This window comes from Montipora capricornis, chromosome 2, assembly GCF_036669925.1.
Source record: "Montipora capricornis isolate CH-2021 chromosome 2, ASM3666992v2, whole genome shotgun sequence".
In the NCBI taxonomy this organism is placed as follows: Eukaryota; Metazoa; Cnidaria; class Anthozoa; order Scleractinia; family Acroporidae; genus Montipora; species Montipora capricornis.
Genome location: NC_090884.1, coordinates 46978550 through 46996136, shown reverse-complemented (window position 1 = coordinate 46996136; position 17587 = coordinate 46978550). Strand labels below are relative to the sequence as shown.

Below are 17587 nucleotides of genomic sequence, written 5' to 3'. Positions count from 1 at the left end.
TCAAAATTACTGCAAGGTTCATGATGTACAAGAATCACCATTTCAAATTGCCGCTTTATGCAGAGTCTATTACTTTGACCTACTTTGTGCTATGTGGATTTCAGACTAAGGTTTAAGACTAGACTCTCTATTAACATGTAATAAGATACCTGCACTTAAAAACCATTCAATCTCATTGTAAGTCCTTGATGAATTTGGTATCCCAGTTGACTGTGGTCGTAAGATGACTGTTATTCGTGACTGATGTTTTGCAACCCAGCTGAAAGTCATTTCAAAGTTAAGATGACTTCCCCTAATGTTTTTTTTTTTTTTTTTTTTCTTTTTTAAAATTTATTTAACATAACAGAAGTTTACATTGCACAAGATACCTATAATAATAATAAAAAAAAAGAAAACAAATACTTCCCCTAATGTTAATGTTGAAAATGTCAGCTCAAAACAACAGTACTTATCAGGACTACCTTTTCGCAGCCAAATCTCACTGACATGTGTCATTTCTTGGTTGAAGCCATTTTTCGTTAAAGTCATTGTTAAAACAAAGGACAGCCGACTATATTGAGGACCATGCACTTTCAAAAGTCTGTCAAATGATACAAAAAATCATTTTTGCCTGTTAAATACTTAGTCCTTCAAAAGAATATTGAGTCCATCCAGGGTTAGTCCAAAAGTTGTCTTTATTTTCTTTTTCTGTGACTTTTCCTAACACCCTAATGATAAACCACATGAAACACAAAAATACCATAATGAAGGCCTCTGAAACAAAATACACCCTAAGAGATGTTTGCAGGACATGATCATCAACTTCCAGCAAAAGTATGGATTGACTGGTGCTATGTGCTTTATACTGTAACAACTGAGATATGGAATGAAAAAAAATTGTCTGTTCCTGCCTGTATTTTGTTCCTATTGGCCCAAGTTTTTATTAATTTCTTTTTCATACAACGTGGGATAGGATACTCCATAACCTTGGGATGTCTTCAATAATAAAATTATTGTTTCTAACCATCCCTCCAATGGTTTTTAGTTTGGCCCCTCTCAACCTGCTGAAAATGACTGCATTATTAAAACTTTTGGTGACTCTTAAGTTTTGTTTCCCTAAATTCCTGGCCATGACTGAGTATGTAAGATGACCTCCAAAATTTTTGTCTACGCAGTGTGGTTTCACTTGTCAAGAGTAAATAAATTACTTATACAGTTTGAACAGTTGCTGAAGAATGTTAAGTTGTATTTTTGTGAAAATGTCTGCCCTGAACAGTTCTACATTACAGCCAACTAAATTTCATGGAGTGTAATCCCCCATCAATATGAAGAAATCTATTACAAAAATGTGAAATTTAAGTTACAGCATGCACACATTTCTTTCACTTCAATTTACAGCCCAGGTGCAAGGCAATAAGGCAGATAAGGGCAACACTGACACTTTCAGAAGGCTGCGTTAACCCATTGACTCCTAGGGGTGGCCACTTAAAAGATTTTACTCCGTCTAATGCCAGACGATTTTACTCGTACATGGGGCAGTTTAAGAGTGAATGGAGGGGGTAGTTTCTAAAGAAACTGTGGTGCTGCGTCGGTGGGGAAGTAGTATACAAAAATTTGGTTTTATCAACAAATAATGCACATTGGCCACCGTACAGAGATTCTAAAAGCTGACGATTCGAGCGTTAGCCCTTCGTCAGAGCAAAGGGCTAAGGCTCGAAATGTCAGCTTTTAGAATCTCTGCACGGTGGCCAATTTACATTATCCATTGATGAAACCAATTTTTTTTAAGAGTGAATGGGTAAACTGTTAAAATGAAGTGGAAAGAGCACAGGTTGTACTAAACAACCATCAAACTTAGTTCGTAGGACATACATCCAAAGCAAAATGCAAAATTTAGTAATAACTTAAAAGCTACGATCCATTTTCAGCTCCTTGGTCAGCATCCCCTCCCTCTTTTCCAACATTACCACTCGGTTTTTCTTCTGACTCTTCCTTGCCTCCTTCAGTCTTTTGACGTTTTGATTCTGGTTCAGTTTCACTAGCAGTATCACTTTTCTTCCGTTTTGTTTCAGCGGCAGCCTCCTTTTTACCTTTTTGTTCTTTTTTAAACACTTAAGGAGAATAGCAAAAGAAACAATAATTATTTAGTTAAAACATTGTACTTCACCATGATGAATAACAGCAACCTTTTTTTTACGACATTGAAAGAAATTTGTTTGAAGTGCAGGTTATAGACGGAAGATAGAACCGAGCCTCACACTTAACTGGACAATTATTATTATTACTATGAGCTATAATTTATGGTCACTTTTTTAGACTCCTGAAAAATTCAGGCAGCTTCAATGGATTCGCACTGATGACCTTTGCGATGCCAGTGCAATGCTCTACCAACTGAGGTACATGTAGGAAGCCACACAGTTGATCCAAACTGTGGCTTTCCAAGTCAGTTGGTAGAGCATTGCACCAGCATTGCAGAGGTCATGGGTTGGTATCCCATTTTAGACACCTGAAAAATTCAGGTGTCTAAAAAGTGACAATTGCTTAAATTGTCCACTTAATTAGTGCAAGGATCACTTCTATTTTCCAGAGTTGAAGAATACATTCTCACTCCACCATCGACTACGGATCAAGGGCCCGCTGCATTCTTCACAAAAAGAGAATTTGTTTAAGAATAAGAAGTATGTTGAGTATGTTATGTTAGAACCTTGCTTGACTTAGCATGCATGCTTACATGTACTTGAACTTTGTACTGGCTCGGTGCACCAATTCGGAATGGATCTTGACATGGTGTCAGAAGTGCGATGCACCAGCCCAGGGCACTGATTCGGAATATATCTTGACATGGTGTCAGAAGTGGGATACGATGCAACATCTCCCATAATAATGAACAACAGAAATCTCACTTTAAAATCCACACTTGAATGAAAAGCTCAATGTCATCTTTAGTCCCTCATAAAAAGGTGGTGGAAAGCTGATAAGCCTTCTTGCGATGTTTCAGTTTTATCAATTGATTCTCTGTCTTGCTGCAGTTATACTCACATGCCAAGCTCTCCTTTAGAGGTTTGACAAACTGTTCAAACTCCATTTCATCTAAGGCATCAAACACATCCGCTGCTGTCAGTGTCTTTCTCTTTTGTTTCTGGGCAAAGTTGTTTGCACTTGAGGTACATGTAAGAGATATACAAATTTATGTCAAAGAAATATCCCAAAATGACCACCATGGACACAAAATCTTGTTGAAAGAAATGTAAAGAACTTTATTTATATAATTTGATCGGCGTTGCTAAAACGAGGGTAAGGGTAAGACTAAGGGTCACAGTAAGGGTAAGGATACGAATACAGAAAGTATCCTAAAAATGCATAAAAGCTAACCTTAAACTTTTGTTTAGGCCTAATTGGGCCTAAGGTTACCTTTTATGCATGTTTAGGATACTTTAAAATGTATTCGTATCCTTACCCTTACCCTGAGCCTTGGTCTTACCCTTACCCTTGTTTTAGAAATGCCATAATTTGATTGGTTTTCACCTATATCATCTATTCGCTATTTTTGCAAATCCCATAATATAGGTCATTTTGGAGAGTTATTTGCATTAAAACACTGGATATCCAGATCACTGAGGCATGGTACACTCCCAAGAGTAAACAACTTTAAAGTATTCTTTTTTTATGAAAAGAACCCCCAAAATGTATTGCATTATGGGAATGGGAAATTTTAAGTCTATTAGAAGACAAACACATAGCTAATAATTATCATCGTCAAAAACTTAATTCGGAGGGAGCGGAGGGGTTGGTGCAGTGGTAAGATCTCTGCCTTCCAACCCTAAGGTCCCGGGTTCCATTCCTGGTTCTGCCGAGACTGGAATATTTGGCGACCTTCTTTCCCGCTAAAGTTCACTCAGCTTTCCATCCTTCCGAGGTCGGTGAAATGAGTACCAGCATGCATGGACTGCTTAGAAGCGGCTGCAATTTGCGCCTGTATATGCTTCCAGTCCGCTGGGGGTAAATTGATCATTGTAAAGCGCCCTTGAGACGTTAGTGATAAGGGCGCTATATAAATGCACTACTTTACTTACAAATAGTTCCCATGTTGCCGTGTGTCTGTTTGGTAACAGATTGATCACAGAAGACGTTAAAATGTGGTAAGAACATCAGTGGCACACTCGACTATTGCCTTGTGTGCCACTTTTTTGCTAACACTGAATTAGAAAACATGTTAACTAGCTATAAAGACGCATTGATTTTCAAACATACTGAAAACCATTTCTTACCATGAAGTGGCATAGAGAACAAATACACTAGCAGCTTTTCCTATTGCAGTCCGAGCTTCTTTGGAAATATTTACATTTTCAGGCAGCTGAAATGAGGAGATTGTTGTAGTATAACTTTTTTATTGCCCATTGCATCAGCATCAGAACTATCGAGCTAATGAAGCAATTTTATTTTTTCCAATGATAATGTCCCAGAGGAATAATATCATTTATCTAATGTAAAGCCATTGAATGGTCATTGGACAGTATTATTATAGTCATATAAGACCACATAATTAAGCCACATTGTTGTAAATAAAGAATAAATGCTATACCGAGTAATTGCATTGTGACTAAACTTGATAGACAACAAATGCAAGGAAACGATGTTATGTGCTTGTAATATTTCGATATAAATCTATATCATCTTCGGACTAAGGCGGGATACAAGTAGCAGAATTTTAAACACTGCGAGATTATATAAATATATATGCCTATTCTCCTGACAGTTTCGTTTCTTTGTTTTTCATTTTCACGTGATTATACTGTTGCACAATCTCGCAGTATTTAAAATTCAGCTACTTGTATCCCGCCTTAGTCCGAAGATGATAGATAGATTTATATCGAAATATTACAAGCACATAACATCGTTTCCTTGCATTTGTTGTCTATCAAGTTTAGTCACAATGCAATTACTCGGTATAGCATTTATTCTTTATTTACTAAAGCTATCAGCAGGTAATGGACATTGTTGAAACCCTGGACATTTCTCTTTGTCACAGCTGAAGAGCACTGTACATAGTTCTTTATGTCTCTGACTCTTTTTAAGGCTCATTATTTAAAGAAAAATAACTTAACGAGGCTTTCAGCGAGGTAATCAGCTTTCGTCTGACATTCCTCCCCACCCAACATGATTGTTAACATCAAACTTAGCATAGCTATAAATTTTGATATTAAGTTTAACTACAGTGAAAGTGGCTGGCTTGGGGTGATGTCTCTAAAAAGGCTTATGGTCAGGACCTCAACAATCAATGGAAATCAATGATTGGAAAATCAATTGATCAATCGATGGCAATCGATTACAGTTAATTAATTGAGGCCCTGACAGGGTAAATTCTGACAAGCAACATGGCCCAAAAAGTAGCAACAGCACATAAAATGAAATTTCGACAAAAGACACCCTTTCCCAGCAAAATTCCTACAGTGATGTCAAGGCCGAGAATGAGTCTACTAAACCCCGACACGAGAGATTTTAAAATTCAGACAAGCGTCCCGGGACCCCTCCTGTCAGGGCCTCTTAATTGGTATCGACTGGCATCGGCCAATCAATAAATCAAAAAAAAAGTAGTGGCGAACTTAGTGGAGTGTCATCAATTACTTGTGTTCCTATTGGTAATCGATGAAAATCGATGTTACTTAAATAATCGATTCTCATCAATTATCGATGACATTGATAATCGATGACAATCAACAATCACAAAAACTTGTGCGATCGATTGTCCATCGATTATCAATATCAATCGATTAATTGATATCGATTGCCATCGATTGTCATAGATTGTTGTCGATAATCGCTTCCATCGATTGCTCAGGCCGTGTTATGGTGTATGAGGCCACCTACAGAACAGAAACAAACTTAAGTCCAAAAGGACTTTGCCGGTGCTGGAATAAGTAGATGCAGATGAAGAGAGATTTAGCGTGCGGCAAAGTCGGAAGGTTGCTGTTTCTTATATTATACACACTTAATTTTTTTTATGCTAACTAGTCTGCATGCAGATACCAGGTTAACAATTTTTAACTTTAATCAAACTATCGGCGCTACACAGTCTAAAAATATTTTTTCCAAAAGAACATGTTGACAAGTGATCACTGCATGGATATAACTTCATTGTAAGTAAATTGATCGAAACTTTAGTATCATACCGCATCTTTTGCCAGGCGTGAAACCACCGCATTTGGGAGGTTCAAGTCTTCAGGTTTTTCCGCCATGTTCTCTTCACTTTTCCCGCGATTCACTAAGGGAAGCTCTTGTAGAAATTGTAAAAAAGGATATGATTGGTTTACGTATTATTGAGCCATCTCGACGCTATTTACTTGGCAGCGGCATTTTTAATGATTATTGTGATTATGCGTAAAGGCAGTCTGGTCTTATCCGGTGTGTTCGTTCTTATCCAAGGGCCAACCTTGTTCGGACTTATTGACAGTTTTTTTTCTAAAATATACTGCTTTTAGGTAAGGAATTGCGAGGTGAAGCTTTTGCTGACTTAATCGATTTGTTTTTCATTACCTACTAACGTTGTTAAACCGTTGATTTAGTCTAATAAACTGGCAGATTAGATATCGGCTTGCAGCTGAAGTGCAATTACTTAATGGTATTTGGCTGTGTTCAAGTTTATATCGATCGCCAATAGAACATGTCTTGGTAATGGAAGATTAATAAATGCTTGTAATACTTATCATTTTAGTGTTTCATTGATATTTCAAGTCAACTGTGTCTTCGTGCATTCCAAGGAAGGCTGCGGTAACTATGAGTAGTTCCGAAGAAGTGTCATGGATCTCCTGGTTTTGTGGTCTTCGAGGCAACGAATTTTTTTGCGAGGTAAGAACACTTCGTCTTTTAGACGTTAGTAGCTTTCAGAGAAGTATGCATATATGTATTTCACGGTCTTGATTGAAATGAACAACAAAATCAGGGCCGATTAATTGAAAGTCTAGGTCACTGCTCATTTTGTGTCCATCAACATCAGCTTTCTTCGACTTACTTGTCTGTGGTTTTCTGGAGACTCTGACCTATTGACGTGTTAAGAGCTGAAAATGTTAAGGGAAGAAATAATCATAATAAGTTTAGAAGATGAATCCTGTGATACTAGTGTGGAAAAGTAATTCGACATTGTTTTTCATTTTATGCATGACATAACTTCTAGGAGCGATTGCAGAATACCCGGCCCACTAAATGTCCTACTTAAAAAACTGCCATCGCAATCCCGCAGTCGTGTTTAATCGTACTATGTGTCTAATGGTACCATAAAATGAACTGCCACCGCAGGCTGAAATCCCGTAGTCGATGAATGAAAACTGTCAAAGGGGAAGCAGTTAAATGCACTGCCACTGTGGTGTGCAGTCCCGCAGTAGATGAATGATAATTGTTCAAGGGAAAGACGATCTGGTGAAGTAAGTGTAGTTAACCGAACCACAAAATGAAAGCTAAAAGTTTACAAGCATGCTTAGGCCTAATCACTGAAACGAGAGCTGAGGCTTAATCAGTAAATGAGTGCTTTCTTCTTCACATGATCGCATGAAAAGGGTAGTCAACCAAAACGCAAAATGAAAGCTAAGGAGCGATTGCAAAATACCTGGTTTAGGAACAGAGTTGTTTATATGAATATCATTTTCTCTACCACAGCACTGCGGACGTAGGGACTGCAGTGGCAGTTTTTTAAGTAAGACATTTAGTTTGCCGCAGCATTGTTAAACACGACTGCAGTGGCAGTTTTTTACATTTAGTGGACCGGGTATTCTGCAATCTAGCCAATGTTATCTTAAATGTATTTGAAAATGGTGGCATTTAACTTAGGTGTTATCTCTTTATTTGAAGAATTTCAGTCAAATGCTTACATGAAGCACAATCTTACTGAAAATATACCTGCAGATATTTGACATACATATATGATTATCAAGTCTTCCAGTCACCTGTTACCTTCTTCATTCCCAATTAATTACTCCAAAAGCCCGCAACTTTGGCCTCTTCTTGCACCAATTTATGGTTTACAAAGTCACTATCTGGCGAGTCACTTAATACAAGCAGTCATTGCGTAAACTCAAATCACTCCAGTTCCCCTTTTATATATTTTTTCCTAGGGATGTCAAATTGTTTCTGAGTGGAAAGTTTATGATCCAGTTTGGCCTTTGGAACACCTTGAGACAATACATGTAATATTAGGGTTTGATGTACCTTCATCCAGGTGATCGTACACACTCAAAATGGTGTTAACAAACAGCTGACACCTTTGTGCTCCTTTTTGTATGTTATTGAAAGGTTGATGAAGACTACATCCAAGACAAGTTTAATTTAACAGGATTGAATGAACAAGTGCCACATTACAGACAGGCTTTGGATATGATACTAGATATGGAGCCAGGTACATTTTTATTTCTAGTACCCCATTTCTGTGTTATTATGTACTGTGTGCCCACGGCAAAAGCCAAAGATTCTTTCTCTGTAAAATAATAAAACTGAGAGGTTAGTGTACATATACTTAGTTATAAAAACTGATATCTAGTTTTTTGTTGATTTTCAAAATTTTAGCCTTTTCCATACGCTTGTACCAGGAGTTTACTCAGTGCGAGAATGTTTTTTTTTTTTTTGATGGTGGTGCATTCATACATGTACTTACCGTAACTTGCTATAAGCAATCAAGCAACTTAATTCCAACACTTTTTTGCACAAAGATTGATTTGAAGTAGTAAAATAGAAAGCTACGACAAGCAACAAAGTGTATTAAGGTGCACCTAAACTCAAACAATTTTCGTTCCTAATATAAATCTCCCCATCCAAAGCAAACATCACCATTGTTACCCAGAATTTTGCTTTTTCTGTGAACAAATGAACAAGCTAAAATGTTGTAAACTCATACTTGTTGAATTTTGTCGGCAGATGATGAACTAGAAGACAACCCTAATCAAAGTGATTTGATTGAACAAGCAGCAGAAATGTTATATGGTCTTATCCATGCACGCTATATATTGACTAACAGAGGTCTTGCTCAAATGGTATGTACTTTGGTATTTGCTTTTGTGTGTTATTAGTAAATAATGATAATGATAATGATAATGATAATAATAATAATAATAATAATAATTATTATTATTATTATTATTATTATTAATTCATTGTGAAAACATTTTTGGTGTGTTGATGTCATGTCATGTCTGTTAAAAATAAAAATAAATCAGTTTTGCAGTGTAATCAACTTCCTGTGTTGTAAATACTTTTTTTACCCTTGATTCAAAGGGGGAACTATTTTGCCGAGAAGTTTAATATTTTATTCACTTTTGTTCCTTCTTCTATTCTGCTCAGAGGAAAAGGATGGGATGCCAATTCATGCAAAAGCAACATTAACCCAAGATATGTGTATTTCAATGAAAGAAAAGTTGCTCTTCTCTGTGTGTTATGAAGTACATGTATGAGATTTTTGCTAACTGAGCATATTGAGCCACTGGCAGTGTCCTCTTATGTTTTTATTTTATGTTTTTTTCCCTTTTAGCTTGAAAAGTATCAGAATGGTGATTTTGGTCATTGTTGTCGAGTTTATTGCGAAAATCAAGCAGTCTTGCCAATAGGTATGAATGAGAAATATGTAACCATTGTTTCAAATGTAAGGGGCTTTTCAATGCTCAAAGCCAATAAAATTGTGACTTTAAGTTTTAACATGGATTTAGTCACAAAAAATGCAGTTATTTTCAACTGTTTTAATTGCTGAAACTGCATTTACAATAAATTAGTCACTTTGTTGACTCTTATATTTGTCAACTTGGTGGAAGTTCCTAGCAGTGTTTCCCACCAGTGTGTCCTTGCTTCATATCCACAATTTACAATGTACAAGAGTATTGCAGCTTTATTGACTATCACTCAAATGGGCAGTTTCCACATGGAAAAAGGCAGAGCTGGGCTTGTTGTCACGAAATGAAACTTCAATGCTTTTCTTTGCCATTTGTAGGTTTGTCTGATGTTCCAGGAGAAGCCATGGTGAAACTCTACTGTCCAAAATGCATGGATGTTTACACGCCCAAGTCATCTCGGCATCATCACACGGATGGTGCATATTTTGGGACAGGGTTTCCACACATGCTTTTCATGGTACACCCTGAATACAGACCCAAGCGACCTGCCAACCAGTTTGTTCCAAGGTATATTATGCAATGAAGACTAGTGGTGCTACAGCTTTCCCAGTATTAACCCATTGACTCCTGAAATGCTCCCATTGACGAATAAAATTATCTGGCATTAGACAGAGTAAAATCCCTTAAGTCTCCTCACTTCCAGGGATCAGTGGGTTAAAGAAGAGATTTTTGAACGGAAGTAGAGTTTGTTAACCCATTGACTCCCGAATTGCCCCACCCCCCCCCCCCCCATTGCTGACAAGTCAAATCATCTTGTGTTAGACAGAGTAGAATCTATTGAGTCTCACTCCAAGGGGTCAGTGGGTTAAACCTTCCCTAAATAGGATTGGATCCTGTGTCCTTTTGCTTATTGATATGGATGCACTACAACCTGAGCTAAAGGAAACTTGTTGCACAGAGGCCATTAAACCAGGTTTAGGCCACCATCCTCCTGTCCCACTGCTTAAAATGGTATTATATTTGCAATGATAGTAAATGAAATGGTATGTTTTTGGTCTGGCAAATAAAGAGGGAGGCGTGGCGGCCTTGTGGTTAGTGTGCTCAACTCCGGACCAAGTGGTCCGCGTTCGAGTCCTGGCCGGGGACATTGTGTTGTGTTCTTGCTCAAGACACTTTACTCTTACGGTGGCTCTCTTCCCCCAGGTGCATGAATGGGTACTTGCGAAAATGCCGGGGGTAACCCTGCGATGGACTGGCATCCCATCCAAGGGGGAGAAGAAATACTCCTAGTCGCTTCATGCTACAGAAACCGGGATAAGTTCCGGCCCAGTGGGCAACTTGGCTCGTAAGCAGACTTTTTCCTTTTTTTACCAAAAAAAGAAATGGTGACTATTTGTGTACAATTTACAGTTCAAAAATTGTACTTGACAGTTAACCCCAATAATGCCACTTAGAGATGTCTAACGCCAGGCAATTTTACTTGTCAATGGGGGTCCCCTCGGAGCTTAAAAGGGTTAACCCTTCCACCCCTGAGTTGTCCCTCATTGCTGAGTGAACACAGCAAATGAGTATGAGATCTCAACACGAGACGAAGCAGCGACGTAATGTTCTGTTTATTGTATAGACACTAATGAAATGTCCAGATTAAAAGCAAATTCAATATTTCATTTCTGTAATTGTGAAAAAGTGGTCATTAACCACTAAGACACACGTATTGTGTAACATGAAACTAGATGTGAAAGTTATGAAAAAGTAAACATGGTAGTGTCAAATTGAGTCACAAGAACGAAGTAGAGAAAAATTATATTACAACCTAAAAGTATCTTGCAAGGAAGGGGAAGCTCTCTTTTTATTGGTTAATCGTGTTGGTTACCATGATGACACCCATATCATCTTATGTGAAAGGTAAAAATGATATCTTCACTGCACTCAGTGAAGGTATGATTTTTTTGTAGAAAAAGGAAAATCCTAGTATTCCATCAGTTTCTATAATTTATAATAAATAAAATTTAGAACTGCTATTCTTAGGCAAGGTGTTAAATTTGAGGATTAATTAATGACTTAGCTAGTCAAGTCTAGGCTTGCAAGCATCCCTTATAATTTTCAGTGTTAATTATTTTGCTTTCCTTGTCATTGCTCTTGTACAGGTTGTTTGGATTCAAAATTCATCCTATGGCTTATCAGATCCAATTGCAAGCTGCTGCACAAAGAGGAAGATCTTCATCTGCACGTCCACGATCAACCAAACCACACTATAAATGAGAGCCCTTCATTTTTGTACTTTAATTCTCTTGTTGTGTTCACTATTATCATTTGTGTAAAAATGGAATGACATTGTTATTATCATATAATCCAAGTGAGAGTTGAAAAATTAGAAAAGAAATTAATTTACCTTTGTCAGTGACATATATCAAGGCATCCAATCAAACTAAACAATCAGATCTCGGAGTGAGGGCAGGTAACTCCAGCCCCCATTGATAATTATGATAATTAAAATTGTCTGGTGTTATATACAGAGTACAATGTGCAAGTGTCATTCTTAAGGAGGGAAATGGTTATGGAGAATGCTCTTTCCGAAATTAATCACATTATAGGTTAATCATTTTACTCTAAATGTGATGAGTTTTTTAAATTTAGGTCTAAGTCAGAAAATTATGTGAAGGAATTACAAAACTTAAGTTTACCTCAAGACTGCACCGTGCTATATTTTTTATATTTTTGTGGGCTTGTGAAAGTCAAATTGGCTTCCCCATGGGATTAATCTGTCAAAAATCATTTTGGTGGACTCTCAACTTTACGGCAACAGTCCATGGCAATACCACCCCCCGTCGTGTCTATGTCAATGTACAACTCTGACAAGGTTTTGTTGACTTGAGTCTTCTGTAGGTTTTGTTTTTCTTTTCTTTGTGTTACCTCATGCATGAGTTTTCCAGGTTATACCTTTTATAAAGTTAATCAATTTTCAAGGACAGCCAAAAGTGAAAGCTGAGACTTTTGAAGTCTTTCACTATAGGTTTTCTTATTCCCCTGATGACATATAAAAAGCCTGCAATTAGAATTTTGTCCAAGTCTGTGGTGTTTTTGTTTGTGAGAGCTTTGAGTCAGAGTGTTGCACGTAAGGATCAGTCCCTGCAAACTAGCAAGCACTTGACATTTCTTTTCCAAGCCAGAAAATTCTCAGTATGAAAATACTTGGCACGTTTTGTAAAAGTTTGATCTTTGATCATAGTAGAATAATAACATGTAATATTACTATTACGTAATACACCTTAAGCAATCTTGTCCTTGTAATCAGCTGGATGTGATATTTTGTGTCATTAAAATAACCATTTTGAAACCAACAAACCTTGTGGTTTAAGTTGAACTAGTTATGTGTGTCTGACCTATTCACATTGTACATAAAAATGCTGCTCTTCACCTTGTTTTCATCAATATGCTTGCGTTTTTTACTTCATGATCAATACCATACATAATCCCCCAATGGTTTTAGTATTGTGAGAAATACCATAAGTTTAAAATACAAGTAGCTGTGGTTTAATGGGGGAACAACTTGGGAATAAATTAGGCCTACTTCAAATGAGGTAGAGAACGTTACCGTCTCTTATCATCGTCATCAACATCATTGTCGTTTAACGTCCATATTTTCCCATTTAAGATAGGGTTGACTATAATCTTAGATGAGTAAAATGTTTCCCAAGTGAAGCTTTCAACACAAAGGCAAGACTTTCTACTTGTACATAATACCAATACTGAAGTGATATTTCTGGTAGCATGCACAGTTTTAGATTTTTGATATCATTATTTTTGTATCTTGCTTATTTCTCACATAGCAAAGTGGAAGGTCTCCGAACACTTAAATTCTAAATTTTGTTCTGCTCAAAACCTTAACTCTTAGGTATATTTTAATACTCAGTTTTAGGGAGAAAAGGCATGTAACAGTCTTAAAGCAAGTCAAACCTGCACCCATAGGAGCTAAATATGCTGCTCTTTATTTTCTCTACCATTAACACATGAGAAAAAAGCAAGAGGAACATTTAGAAAGCTGTATAGTTTTATTCTTTTTTTTAAAATCTACCATTTACAATAATTAGATCAATAGCCAACAGTAATAACGATGTAAAAGAGGTGTGGGATCAACCTGAGAATTCTCGGTTTTCACATAAGATGTATTCTGTAACTTGGTGTTAAGTAAAGTTATTGTTTTTTCCAAGGGACATTGATCACAATCAAAACGGAAGACAAACTGAGCTATTAAAACTTAAGGCGCCAGCAAACGAGCAAACAATGTTACAGAAGCAAATGTTTCCCCATTTGTGACCACAGGGAATGTTTCTGCAACAATCTTTCCTTGTTTGCTGACAGTTCTATAAATCTACACTCAAAAATGACTCATAGTACCTTTGTACAAAAGAGTTAATAATATGGCCATCTCTGACTGCAGTAATATCTTGGTTCAGCTTAAGTTTTTGACCCCTTGGAATTAAGAGTGGCAGGAACGCTCCCACTTAATTTCATGAGTTGTCATTCACAGATACTGAGTTTCAACCAATGGTTTTGCACTTTACAGCTGCCACTAATATTTGCAGTGACAGTTGGTGAACAATTGAAAACAGATATGGACAATGTAAAACAAAATGAGTCCATTGCAAAATGTGACCAATTAGTACTTTCCAATTCAGTGATTGACCGCAAAGAAAGACAAAAGCTTTGATTGAAAATTGAATAGCCCACTTGCGATATAATTATTAAAATTCAGTTCTAAACAAAAGGCATCACCTCAAGGCTCTAGGGAATAAACTCATATGTTGCTTTCAGAGGGAGTAAACTGACTGGTATGGGGTCACAAATAACACTAAAAATCTTCAGTAAATAAAGATGAAACATTCTTTGGCTGATCACTTCAACACTGATCTCTCCACCACGTGCGAGAAAATACCACGCTATCCCGGAGAACTCACAAGGCAAATGGCCGACTGTTTGTTGCCCTTCATTATTTGCATGGCGTGTTTGTCCATGGAGTTGTTAAACTCTCGTTTAGTGACACATTTGTCTCCAATCGATGGCTTCCATACGTCTTTATAAACATGACATACACGCAATGACGCGACTCTGTCCAGCCCAAATTTTGTCATTTTTATTTCAACTTTGGGCTTTAACAATGAAGACAAGTGTTGTCAGTCCCAAGAATTAGAGAAAATCAATTAAGTTAAGTGTTTAAAAGCTATTTTAGGAGCTGGTTAACTTCTTAAGGTCACTGCAATTTCACAGCATTAGATTTTGGCAAGTACACCACAAACAACTGCGAACAAACAAACAAACAACTTTTTTGCCAGAGTGCTTTTTTCAAGTTTTTTTTTCCTCAAAATCATGCTTGAAATTTGGGGGTGTCGCTTATCTACCAGTGCGGCTTACATGTATACACGAGTTTTTACCATCGGTATTTGTTCCCCAGAGCCTCGCAATGATGCCTGAATTTTAATATAATATTATTGAAATTGGTCTATTTCATGATTCACATGTTAAGGTTCAATAATTAACCCATTGACTCCTGGGAGCGAGACTTAATAGATTTTACTCTGTCCAATGCTAGACAGTTTTACTCGTCAATGGGGGGTCAGGTTCTGGAGTCAATGGGCTAAGAAACTGGTTTAAAATGAAAAAAAGGGACCAAGATGTTTTTGTGCAGAAATGTCTATGTTTTTTCACCATAATGGTTCTTTGGTCAGTTTGATTTAAGTCTTGCTCTGAGCTGCCTCCTTTCGAGTTGCATCTTGGAGTAATGATGTGTCAACTTCCTCTGCTGGGAGCTGCACATATCGCACGACTGATCCCCTGATGAAACAGTTTTTTACTGACAACTGCAAAGATAATTTGCATACTCTTTAGTTACACACAATTCACCAAGTTGTCTTCACGTACGTGTTACAGTTATATTATTGCCAAACATTGTCATGGCCCTAATTATGATTAAGGTTATTAGTAATACTATTATATATCTCCATCTGAACCAAGAGGCAAAGATAATTTTCTAATTTAATGTTCCACACTAAATTGGCTAAAAAAAATGTGGAAAAACATTTCAACATTAATGATAAACATGACATTTCACTTTCCCACTGTCTTAAATTTAAAAATCGTTCTTTCAAGTCTTGTTAAAAATATAATATTATTATAATAGTTAAGGTGTGAAAAAGAGTCAACAAGATTTTAAATTTAGAGTAGTTTTTTAAAATTTTCAAAATTCTTTTACATCTTTACGACTATACAGATTTTCAATCAAACCTTAAAAAAACACATTTGAGAACAACCAAAACATCATGTTCATACAATAATTGTTTTGTCCATAATGTTCGCTTAGTAAAAATCTAAATTAGATAATCACATTACCCATTATATGTTAAAAGAGATAATAGTATGGTACTTTGGTAAAAATTAAATATTGTAAATTACCATATGAGGGTACTTGTCTGGGTCCGTAAGACTTATATCTGTCAATTTGATGTTAAGAAACTAAAAAAGAGACAAGTATACGAAACAGGTCAGAAAAATAGCAGGTACATGGTGCTGGGTGCAATGAAGATGTCAACAAACTTACAGGCAAAAGATACTTACTTGATCAACAGAGTCCAATGTCCCATGTACACTATTTAACAAAATAAATTAGAAAGAAAAGAAAATTAGCCCAGGATGGTTAACTTTCCCCTTTCCCAGTCCCTCCCCAATGTCAAGCCATTTAGGTTTGGGGTTTTACCACGTCAAGTAAGGATAAACAGCTGCATTTACCCTAAGGTAAAAATAATGCCAACCTTTACCATTACTGTATTATTGGAAATAGGTGATAAAGGCTTAGACTTAAAAGACACCTCATGTTGGATGTCAAAAAATGGGCATACACCTGGACATAAGTGCACTTAATAAGTAACGATCTTCCTTTGGTTGTCCAAAAGGTGGACAGTGCTGTCCACTATATAAATCCCTATCCATCAGATAAATTATCAAAGTCAATAAATTATTGCATTATCAGTGGATAGTGATTAGTTTTATACATTGGATGGCACGACCGATCATTCAAACATCTGAGACCAGGTCTCAATAACTGAGTAATTGATTCAGCAGGATTTGATGAGATATTTCAGTCACTGGGTGTTCTGGAGTTTAGCCCGTTCTTGTTCACTTCAACTCATAGATCATTGAAGACCGAGGTAATATACATTGAACTGTGCAGCTCCGTAGCCACTTAGCCGCATAGTCCCGTAGCCAGGTAGCCCGTAGCCACGTAGCCCAGCAGCCCCGTAGTGTGTCTATTTCTCATTCCAAAAACATAAAAAAGAAAGAGCGTGCACAAACTGCGTGGCCAAGTATCCAGATTTTTAGGGGTACAACTTTGAGTGGCGGGGTATTCTGCAGTTCAGCCCATTTAACTGCAGAACATCCATATTAATAATTATTAATAGGCCATTTCTGAGTTCACGCCTGCCTCCTCTTCAAAACGAGTCTAAGTGCGAAGTTTTTGTGACGGTAATTAGTTCTACTTTACATATGAATCAAACTAATTTTCATAAGAAAAACTTCGCACCAAGACTCGCTTTGAAGAGGAGGCCTTATTGGACAAGAATCGTGCCTGTTAATATTATATTCCGACTAGTTCTTCCAAAAACGATGCAAAATACTAACAATAGTTGTCACAAGTTGAAGCTTATTCAGTATCCCAAGTATCCCAAGGAATGAGGCTCAATCTGCACAACAATGCTGTTACCCCTCAGCTCGTGGCATCAAGATGTGAGTGATGGACCCAATGTTTACCTGAGGTCGTTTTTGAGCTCCACTATGACTTCTTTTCCAACTAATGACTTGAAAAACGAGTAGAACAGCTAGATAAGAAAAAAAAAGATTGCTGAGTCGATAAAACCTACAATACCATAACTTGTACGACATCGCTTCACTCACCATTTTGACGTGTGAAGTTAAGATGACGGATATATACTCTTACATAAGGTATCTATAAATGATGGTGGATTAGA

General features: G+C 37.0%; 3 protein-coding genes across 4 annotated transcripts; 1 reads left to right on the top strand and 2 right to left on the bottom strand.

Annotated features, from left to right (window-relative positions):
• Positions 1-659: 659 nt before the first annotated feature.
• LOC138024468 (DNA polymerase epsilon subunit 3-like) lies at positions 660-6293 on the bottom strand. The gene is made up of 4 exons (XM_068871677.1): positions 6150-6293; positions 4248-4333; positions 3019-3137; positions 660-2090 (listed from the first exon to the last, which is right to left on the bottom strand). Exons 1-4 carry the CDS (start codon positions 6213-6215, stop codon positions 1891-1893), a joined length of 471 nt encoding a protein of 156 aa, XP_068727778.1. The 5' UTR covers positions 6216-6293; the 3' UTR covers positions 660-1890.
• A 64-nt stretch (positions 6294-6357) lies between these two features.
• On the top strand, positions 6358-12911 carry LOC138024452 (casein kinase II subunit beta). 2 transcript variants are annotated; one of them, XM_068871663.1, is made up of 7 exons: positions 6358-6458; positions 6692-6825; positions 8263-8365; positions 8881-8996; positions 9491-9566; positions 9944-10133; positions 11714-12911. In XM_068871663.1, the coding sequence occupies exons 2-7, from the start codon at positions 6754-6756 to the stop codon at positions 11826-11828; spliced, it is 672 nt and encodes a 223-aa protein (XP_068727764.1). In that variant the 5' UTR covers positions 6358-6458; positions 6692-6753; the 3' UTR covers positions 11829-12911. The 2 variants fall into 2 exon arrangements, with proteins under 2 accessions (XP_068727764.1, XP_068727772.1); XM_068871671.1 differs by having other exon boundaries at positions 6361-6458; positions 6712-6825.
• A 688-nt stretch (positions 12912-13599) lies between these two features.
• On the bottom strand, positions 13600-17567 carry LOC138024482 (U6 snRNA-associated Sm-like protein LSm2). Its single transcript, XM_068871698.1, has 5 exons — positions 17514-17567; positions 17370-17437; positions 16179-16209; positions 16017-16076; positions 13600-15424 (listed from the first exon to the last, which is right to left on the bottom strand). The coding sequence occupies exons 1-5, from the start codon at positions 17514-17516 to the stop codon at positions 15299-15301; spliced, it is 288 nt and encodes a 95-aa protein (XP_068727799.1). The 5' UTR covers positions 17517-17567; the 3' UTR covers positions 13600-15298.
• Between the last annotated feature and the right edge of the window lie 20 nt (positions 17568-17587).